Here is a 9,766-nt window from a genome sequence, read left to right as displayed (position 1 = left end):
CAACTAGTTGGTTCTACTGAACGCAAATATCGATATATAGTTGAAACTGGTCTTATACTACTCTATCAAGCCTCCATGCCAACAACCTTTTGGTTTGCAGACTTTCAAACTACCATCTACCTCGTCAATCGTATACTCACTACAGTCTTTCATTACCAGTCACCATTTGAAAAACTATTTTATAAATCTTTAAACCTTTAAAAACTCAAAGTATTTGATTGTTTATGTTATTCATGGCTATATCCCTATGCCTCACATAAGATAATATCCAGATCTAAGCCTTGCATTTTTATCAAATACTCTCTTAAACATAATGTCTTTCGATGCTACAAACCTCAAACTCAGAAAGTCTTTATATGACGTCATGTTATTTTTGTGGAGTCTACCTTTCCATTTCAAAACCCGGAGTCTCCTATTGTGCGCCCTGCACCACCACTTATACATTATTGGAGTACACCACCAATCCCATCACAAGAGTCTCCCACAACACCATCCAGTCCTTCTCCTCAAGATTCACACTCTCTTCTTCCCCCGGTTCAGCAGCCCCTCACCCCCTCCATTGCCCCTCTTCCTTCACAAGGTTCTTCTACTATTATTGACGCAATGCCCTAGAAAACACAACCACTACCTTTATCATCTTCTAGGACTAGTGACATTGAAGTACCTCCAATCCGTGTCAATACGTCTCTACCACCCATACCTACAACATAACCTATACATCCAATGATAATATGCTCTAAAAGTGGTATCTTTAAACCACAACAAGTCCTTGACCTACATACTATCACAAATCTTTGTTAGAGATTAATGAACCTACCACAATTACTCAAGCCTAAAAATCTCCATATTAGCGTAAACCTATGTGTGATGAATATGATGCTCTCCTCCATAATTCTACATGGACTCTTCTACCTTCTCATCCCATACAAAATATCATTGGGTGTAAGTGAGTCTTTCAAATTAAGCAAAACCCAAATGGATCCATTGCCAGATATAAAGCGCGTCTAGTAGCTAAAGGGTTTCATCAACATCCTGGTGTTGACTTTATAGAGACATTTAGTCCTATTGTTAAACCTATAACAATCTAAATTATTCTGAATTTAGCCATCTTAAAAGGTTAGCTTTTACAATAACTCGATGTTAACAATACCTTTTTAGGAGACTCTAACTAAAGATGTCTTCATGCAGCAACCTCCTAGCTTCATCCACCCTCAATATCTGAAGCATGTTTATATACTGCAAAAAATTATTTATGAACTTCGTCAAGCTCCAAGAGCTTGATATATCGAACTTGGCTTGTTTTTTATATCAAATGGCTTCATCAACTCCAAGTCAGATACCTCGCTATTTCTCCTTCATCAAAGTAGTAATATAATATATCTTTTGATATATGCGGATGATATTATTGTCATTGGCAACAATCCTCTAGAAATCAAAGCATTCCTTAGGCATTTGGTAGATCGTTTCTCCCTCAAAGATCTAGGACCCTTGAGCTACTTTTTGGGAGTGGAAGCAACATACACGTCTTCAGGACTTTTCCTATCACAAAGGTATATTCAAGATCTATTATCAAAGACGAACATGCAGGACGCAAAAGCGATTACAACTCCCCTGTCTAATAGGGAGTCACTCAAACTTTATGATGGAAGCCCTACCATGGACCCAACTCAACATCGGCAAGTCTTTGGCTTCTTACAATACTTATCTCTCACCCATCCAAATATCTTATTTGCAGTCAATAAATTATCACAATTCATGCATCGGTCATCTACTGTACATTGGTCTGCAGCCAAACGAATCTTGCGATATCTTCACGGGACTCTCAATCATTGCCTCTTTTTTCGTAAACACTCCCCCATTCATCTCCATGCCTTTGTTGATGTTGATTGGGTAGAAAATTTTGATGACAGAACATCCATTTCGATGTATATTATCTTCCTTGGAGCTAATCCAATCGGTTGGAGTTCTAAAAAGCAAAAGACAGTTGCACGATCTACAACTAAAGCTGAATACCGTACAATTGCAACCGCTGCTATATAACTCAATTGGATCACGAATCTACTCAAGGAACTTGACATCAATTTCACCTTTACTCCTACAATATATTGTGATAATGTCAGAGCCACTTATGCACCAATCCAGTATTCCACTCATGCATGAAACACATAGCCAATCCTCACTTAACGCGTAGAAGGATTAAACGGTCATATGGCTCGATAGGAACAATTATGATCATGCTACTGTCACTAATCTTTGAATTTGATGGAGTGGCAGATAGGAGAGAGATATAAGAATCCACGAAGAACACGAGTGGAAGAAGAGAAAGATATGCAGAAATCACAGGGATTGATGGTAACTTGAATTGAGGAAGCTTGACCATGTCGCCTTCCTCAGGGTAAACGGCACAGGAAAATCTCAGGTTTGAAACGAGTGCGACAGGAAACATCCGAGTTAAGACTATTCTTGCAGATATTAATTTGACTGATGAGTTCTTTGTACCATTGGAGTGCAAGCACACACTCAAGAAGAAGAAGACCAGCTTGATTCAGCAATGGTGGAGGAGAAGGCATTTTATTTGGTGCAAACGTGAGCTACGGGGAGCGCGAGGATGGTAGCGGTTGGCCTCCAAGAAAGTGGGAGAGCAGGGAGAGGGCGCGGTCGGGGGCGAAGACAGGCACCTGGTGGCCGGCGCCCCTCACGGTGGCCAATGTCAGCCCCTCTTCGTACTCCACCACCCACCCAGCCACCTGCTCCTTGTGGTACCAAGCCCTCCAGCCCCCCCAACGCTTCCTTTCCTCTCCCTTTGGCCGAAGCCTCATCTCGTTGATGCTGTACCTCGTCGACGTCACCGGCACCCTGCCGTCGGTGTCGCCACTGTCGACATGTAACAACAGAGAAACCGACGCGAGTTGGTCAGCTGCATGTTTAAGTATTAAGATTGCCAAGTTCTACGTACAGAAGTTTGCTTTGTTACTTCTACCTGTAGACCCAAACTCGAAGGCCTGCTTTCATCAGCTTCATCAGGATGGGGAGTACGGTGGATGGAGAGTCATTCCAGTTGTGTATCAATTCGCTGTAGCAAGAAGACACCCATTCTGTGTTAGCACATAGATCTGATTGCAGAGGATAAAAAATTTAATGATTTCGATTCTGTTATTTTCACTTGTACAGCTTCACTGATGCAGGTCCAATTAATGTGATTGATTGATACCATCAGACAGTAAAAGTTGAATAGTAGAACAGTTAGTGGATGGAGAATCAAGAGAAACAAATAGGAAATCAGTCGTGAGACAAAGGAAAAAAAATTATTAATGTAGGAGTGTTCAAGTGCTTTCTCGACGTTTATAAATGAGAACAAAGTAGGAAACAGAGAGAATGTAGTAAATGCAGGAGGCTCCGATCGAGCTTCATAATTGAATATGATGTGCAGAGATATGAATGTATCAATCTTACTTTATGATGTTGAAATCGGAGGACTGTCTCCTAAATTTATTATCCGTAAAGAAAATAAAAGCAGAGGGAGGAAATGATGATCAGAACCTGCAAGGGGAGTAGGGGTAAGAGAGACGTGTGACGTTGGCGTGCAGTGCCCTTTGCACATCCTTCCTGTTGAAGTATTTCTCCACGTAGTCTTCGGTGCATGGATCATACCCTGTCGGCATCTTTCTCATGTCATGCCATATCTCCTGAATTATTTAAACACGACAACAATGAGAAATGCTAGCTGCACTGACATTATCTACTCCCACTCCATAAAATGGGGCTAAGAAACTGACATGCTGAGAGAAGAACTTGGGGGCTGCAACGAGCTTGCGCGAGGGAGAAGATTTGGTGAGCGACGAGAGGCAGATCGGGGAGTAGATGCTGTAGATATCGATATCATTGTAGGCCTGTAAGAAAGCTCTGACGGCCGGCGAGCATGCTTTGCTCGCCCGCCCGCCTTCCCCTTCTTCCTTGAAGGAGTCGCATTCTTTACGCACGGTGGAGTAGAGCTCGTCGGAGATTATGGCGTGGCTCCAGGCATACTCCACCATTCCCAGCTGGTCCGTCGCATCGTTAAGCACTGCATTCCCAATCTGCAACAGCATTTGTTATCTGATCAAATGTCCAAATCCAAAGTAAGTGTAAGAAGTTAGTTTTCCCTCGATTATTGCAATCAGAAGGCACATTATTAGTGTGTAATGGGTCTATACGATCAATTAAAATGAATTAATCTTGCCTACAACTGGTGTATGATGTTATCAGTTTACAGAGTAGAAAAGTCTATAATAGAAATGCTTCGCAGCAAGGTGCAGTCTCAGTCTAACATCTACAGATATGGCCGTTTGCAGATCCATTAAAGATAGCAACAAAGAACATAGGGGAACATTTATGAATCTTCCTACCTTCTTACTGTCTGCTTTGTTATCTTCCCTTTTAATTAGTTTGGCAACTTTACTGCTGAAACTGGATAAAGGGAAAGCCAAAGCATGCTGTTTAACTTTGCAAAGACCAAAAAAAGCCTCAAGTTATGTCACAAAACTCAACTAGCTGACAGAAGGCCGTCTTTAATTCTTACAACTCACTGGCTGTATATTTATAGAGGGCTAAGTTTTGATTACCAAGCACCAGCCAGCTTTGTTTATTTCATCTTATTTATTTGGGGCGGTACTTGGAGAATTAATAACACTGAAGCCAATGTGTGCAGGTGATGGTTACATGATGATCTTCCCTTACCATGAAACCTCTAAGATTAATAAATGAATCCTTGCTAGCTTTCTTGTTTCCTTCATAGATGAGCTCTGCAAGCTGGGGAACATAGTGACCTACGAGATTGTAGAACGTAATTTTAGAGTTCACCGTGGCAGCACAAAACAGGAAAAGCTCAGACCAGAAGAGTGTCATTCTACCTGCGTAGCTTTCTCCAGCAATGTACAAGTCATGGTGCTTGAACTCAGGGAACCTCTTGAACCAGTTCAAGAGAAAGGTGTGGGAGTCTTGGGCTGTGGTTCGATCGCCGAGCTCCCCCAAATCTAGTGTTCTATTGGTGTAGGAGAATCCTACCCCGACCGGCGATTCGAGGAACAAAAGATTTGCAACTATAAGAAGTAAATGTCATCAAATGCTAGAAAAAAGAAAGAAAGACAAAAGATCAGCAGATGGGAGAACAGCAGCAGCACTTGCCGTTGTTCCAGGAGTAGGGATTGAGAGTGAGGTTGGGAGAATTGCTTTTGACCAAGAATGGCCCTAACTCTTGTGCAGCTCCATAAGCAATGGAAGAGCATCCGGGTCCTGCAACACATTGCAGCGAGGTTCCATTAGTCAAAAAGGAAAACTAGAGAACAAAGAGAGATCATACAAGCATACTGCCGGTTTGACATATATGCATGATGTCATATACATGTTCATTACTCTGCTTCAACGAGAACATCCATCTTGGTTGTAGTAGCAGTAGTAGCAGTACTATTCTGGGAGGGAAGGGATAGGAGGATGAGAGTGATCATTGAGTCATCATTGAAGACAAGCATCCTGTCCAACTTACAGTGGAAAACATTTTGCTGTAGGGAGAGATGGAATGACAGCTAAGAATTTTGTACTCCGCATCTTCAATACCAAGCACATGCGTAGTAGCTGCCAAGGACAGCCATGAAGATGCTATATTTGGTACGACTGCAGGCTCCCGACATTATTTGCAGGCTAAGGAGGGTGGTCTCTCCATGGACATCATGGTAATTTCCTGAGCTACAACATTCTTGAAGCTCAAAAAATAACATGTCTTATCCTCATATTTCAACCGCTATCAACTCATTTTGTTGAAGTAATTATCATCGCATAAAACTAAAATAAAGCTAACAGAGCATATAATGATACTCTCATCATCCTATAAAGCTTCCCACATGTCTCTCACTCATGCTTCGACAGGTTCGTTTCAGAAAGAAGAATGTTTGTGATGATGGCTGTTTCTGCGATCATTGCAATTCTCTTTTAACACTTGTTCTTTGACAGAAGAGATCACTTTTAATGTGTCTCTGCATCGCCATCCTAACATCAGCGGTATTATTTTTTCGTGACTTTACTGAAAGATGAAAGAATGAGACACTCTTTATTCTCTTTGCTATCAGTTTCTAGCGTAAACTTTTATGGAAAGCATGTGCACATCAGAGGAAGGAGGAGGTGATCCAGAGTCACCATTTATTGGAGTAAAGAAAAAAAAGGGGTCTATGTGAAGCAAGAACGGACGCCATGTCCGCAGTATCTACTACAGCAGTAAAAGACAATATGATGTTCTGGTGAATATGTTTTTAAGCTAAAGAATGAGTTTGATAGTCATAAATTTATTCTTCTTTCTAACCTTGAAGAAGAGAGAATTGTTTGTTAGAGAGGCCTCGAGACTCTCATTTCCGCAGTGCCTTAGTCACGGGTCGCTGCTTTAGCTTTTGCTTTTGAAAGGGATTTCTGCTGTCAGAGAAACTTACCAAACACATGCTGTTTCAGTGTTTCTGCAAAAACTGGGAGCAGAAACCACGACTGTCAAGCACGTCTCATGCCTCTCCTTTGGAATATTGTTCCTTGACAACAGAGATTACAGAAGAAGATGACAATATCAAACAGTCCTTGAGCATCTCACATCCCTGTTGCCCCTTGGACAGCGTGGTATGTGCATCAGAAGTCAAAAATAGGATGGTACGACAGCAATGTCTTATACGATTCCTCTCTGGTCTATTTGTATGTATGGAAAAGAAAAAGGCAGAAAGTTATGTCTATGGAAGCTCGTTTTGTTCATTTGAAGGCACAGATGCAGATCAAAGTTTGTGGGTATGAAAGAGAGGAAGGAAAAGAGAGGAGGGGAAGGAGCTGAACCAACCTCCATTGAGCCAGAGCACGAGAGGCTTCTCCTCCGGCCGTCGTTTGGCCTCGAAGAACCAGAAGAAGAGCGCCTTGTCGTCGCTTACCCTTACGTACCCGGCGTAGTGCCTGAACTCCACCGCTGGCTGGCCGGGGAGCGCCCCCACCCTATCGGCCTCGCGCCGCGACGAACCCCGAGCTGCGCCCATGGCCATGGCCATTAGCAGAAGAGACGATGCAGCCACAAGAACCGACATGACGGAGAGCTCTCTCTCTCTCTCTCTCTCTCTGTGTGCTGTGTATCGGAGAGAGTCCTGAGGGGTATATAAAACCAGAGGGGACGGAGGGAGGGTGAGAAAGTAGAGAGAGAGAGAGTGTGTGAGAGAGAACAATGTAATGATTCCATTGTTTTGTTTGGTCGGGTGGGTGGAAGGAAGCGTTTGACCCCTCAATGATGAGAGGGTTAAGAATATGTTTCCGAGTGAGTGTTGTGTGTTTAGATAGACACAAAAACCCAAGTACAAGACAAAAGCACACAATTAAATGGGTTTGGCGCTATTGCCAAGGTTAAATATGTATTGATTCGTCGAGTGGGTCCCACTAAACTGGGGTGGGTACAACGCTGTGGTAGACCCATATATTGTATTCAAACTGTTGTCTGAGTCTGAGATCTGGTCAGGTTGGGTTGAACCATTTATGGACAGTGTTAAACTATATTTTAATTATTTTATTCAAGTATATATTTTTAAAAGATTGACAGTGCGTCAGGTTAGGTTGAGTCATTTATGGCAGGATGGAATATACTTTATTTTTATTTTTATTTATACATTTGTTTAATATTTGACTGTGAGACCGGTTGGGTTGAACCTTTTATGGATAGCTTTTTAATAGAATATATTTCTATTATTTTATTTCATTATTTTTGTGGCCAGTCAAATTGATCATTACCGTATCCTTTGTCCTCTCTGGCGCACTTTGTTATGCACTAACTCATTTCTATCCTTTGTCTCATCATTTTTCTTTTTAAACATATAGGTGATCATTAGAGGTGGTTTCACATATAGAGAATTTTCTTTTTTAAAAAAAAAGAAGCAAGTATTATTAGTTGTCTTACGATTCAAATCTCTCTGATAGACATCAAATAAAACAAAGGGTTTTTTTTTCATTTATTTTACCAATATCGTCGACCAAATTTTTATGTATAAAGTAATTTCGAATCAGGTTGCTTGATATAGCCATCTCAAAGGAAAGGAGGATTGGTCCACTTAACATAGCCATCTCAAAGGAAAAGAGGAGAAGAAAAAGATAGAAAAATAAGAAAAAAAAAGGAAAGAAAATAAGGATAACGTAGAAAGACTGTTCTTAATCATCTAATAGTGTTCTTATCTCAGGTTAGATCAAATCTACAGTAGACTCTTGCTATGGTTACTTAGGGAAGTTTTCGATATTGTGGACAATAACGTGATACTTGTATCCCAGTTATTTTCTTGTGATTGTTGCTAGGGTTTAGGGTAAAAGATTGAGATTTGTATATTAATTATTCTCATAGTGGATTATCTCTAGTTTGCCCCATGATTTTTACCCTTCATATTGGAGGGGTTTTCCATATATATATCGGTATTCTATTTGATTGTGATTTCATTTAATTCCACTGCATATCATGGTCTGCTAGTATTTGTTCGTATACAAAAGTTATTCCACTTTATATCCCATCAACTAGTATCAAAGCAAGGGTTTTAGTGATTTAATTTTTGTATTTGAATATGAAGGCCAGTAATATTTCTCGCATGATTAGTTTAAATGAAAATAATTGGATGATATGTAAATCAAGAATGGAAGATCTCTTGTATTACAAATATTTGTATGGACCTTTGCAGGGGGATAGTGCAAAACCCACAACTATGACAGATGATGAGTGGAAGAGGTTAGATCAAAAAATAATTGGATTTATTAGACAATAGCTTGATGATAGTGTCTTTCACCATGTTTCTACTAAAATTTCTACATATTCTTTTTGGAAAAATTTGGAAAGTCTCTATGAAAGAAAAACAGCTGGCAACAAAGCTTTTTTGATAAGAAAACTTGTGAACCTAAAATATAGAGAGAATGCTTCTATTGCTGAGCATTTGAATGAAATGCAAAATATTACTAACCATTTATCCTCTATGAAAATGTCTCTTGATGATGAGTTGCAGGCATTGTTACTTCTCAGTTCATTACCAGAAAATTGGGAGACACTAGTGGTTTCCCTCAGTAATTCTACGCCAGATGGTGTTGTCACTATGAGTCAAGTAACAAGCAGTTTGATGAATGAGGAGTTGATAAGAAAGAGTTCGGCAACATCTCATAATGATTCACAAGCACTTATCTCAGAGAACAGAGGAAGGTCAAAGTCTAGAAGTAGTTCACGCATGAGTAGGAGCAAGTCAAGATCAAGAAAAGATATTGTTTGCTATAATTATGGTGAGAAAGGACATTACAAGAACTAATATAAGTAACCTAAGAAGAGCAAGAAAATAGGAAAAGAAGTGGAGTCTATAGAGTCAAAAGATAATATCACAACTATAGTGCAAAGTGGTGATTATTTGATTTTGTCTTCTTTTGATGATATTTTTTCTTGTGTATGTTAGGATCTTAAGTGGGTGATTGACACAGGTGCTTCTTATCATACTACAGCATGGAGAGAGTTTTTTGCTACATACAGGAAATTTTGGTGTTGTCAAGATGGGCAACTATGGCACAGTAGACATCATAGGCATTAGTGATATCCATTTAAAGACTAACCTTGACTGCAAGTTGATGCTTAAGGATGTGAGGCATGTGGTTGACTTGAGGCTGAATTTAATTTCAGTTAGAAGGCTAGATGATGAAGACTATGATAGCAGATTTCATAAATGGCAATTAAAGCTCAGTAAGGGTTCTCTTGTTATAGCTAATGGAA

General features: G+C 40.2%; 1 protein-coding gene across 1 annotated transcript; it reads right to left on the bottom strand.

Moving 5' to 3' along the window:
• Positions 1-2,435: 2,435 nt before the first annotated feature.
• LOC103973179 (serine carboxypeptidase-like 35) lies at positions 2,436-7,181 on the bottom strand. Its single transcript, XM_009387680.3, has 8 exons — positions 6,845-7,181; positions 5,164-5,271; positions 4,890-5,078; positions 4,717-4,805; positions 3,777-4,076; positions 3,541-3,686; positions 2,981-3,073; positions 2,436-2,874 (listed from the first exon to the last, which is right to left on the bottom strand). The coding sequence occupies exons 1-8, from the start codon at positions 7,080-7,082 to the stop codon at positions 2,592-2,594; spliced, it is 1,446 nt and encodes a 481-aa protein (XP_009385955.2). The 5' UTR covers positions 7,083-7,181; the 3' UTR covers positions 2,436-2,591.
• Positions 7,182-9,766: the final 2,585 nt, after the last annotated feature.

The sequence above is a fragment of the Musa acuminata genome, chromosome BXJ2-9 (genome assembly GCF_036884655.1).
Source record: "Musa acuminata AAA Group cultivar baxijiao chromosome BXJ2-9, Cavendish_Baxijiao_AAA, whole genome shotgun sequence".
NCBI lineage: Eukaryota > Viridiplantae > Streptophyta > Magnoliopsida > Zingiberales > Musaceae > Musa > Musa acuminata.
This window is presented reverse-complemented; position numbering and strand designations above follow the sequence as displayed.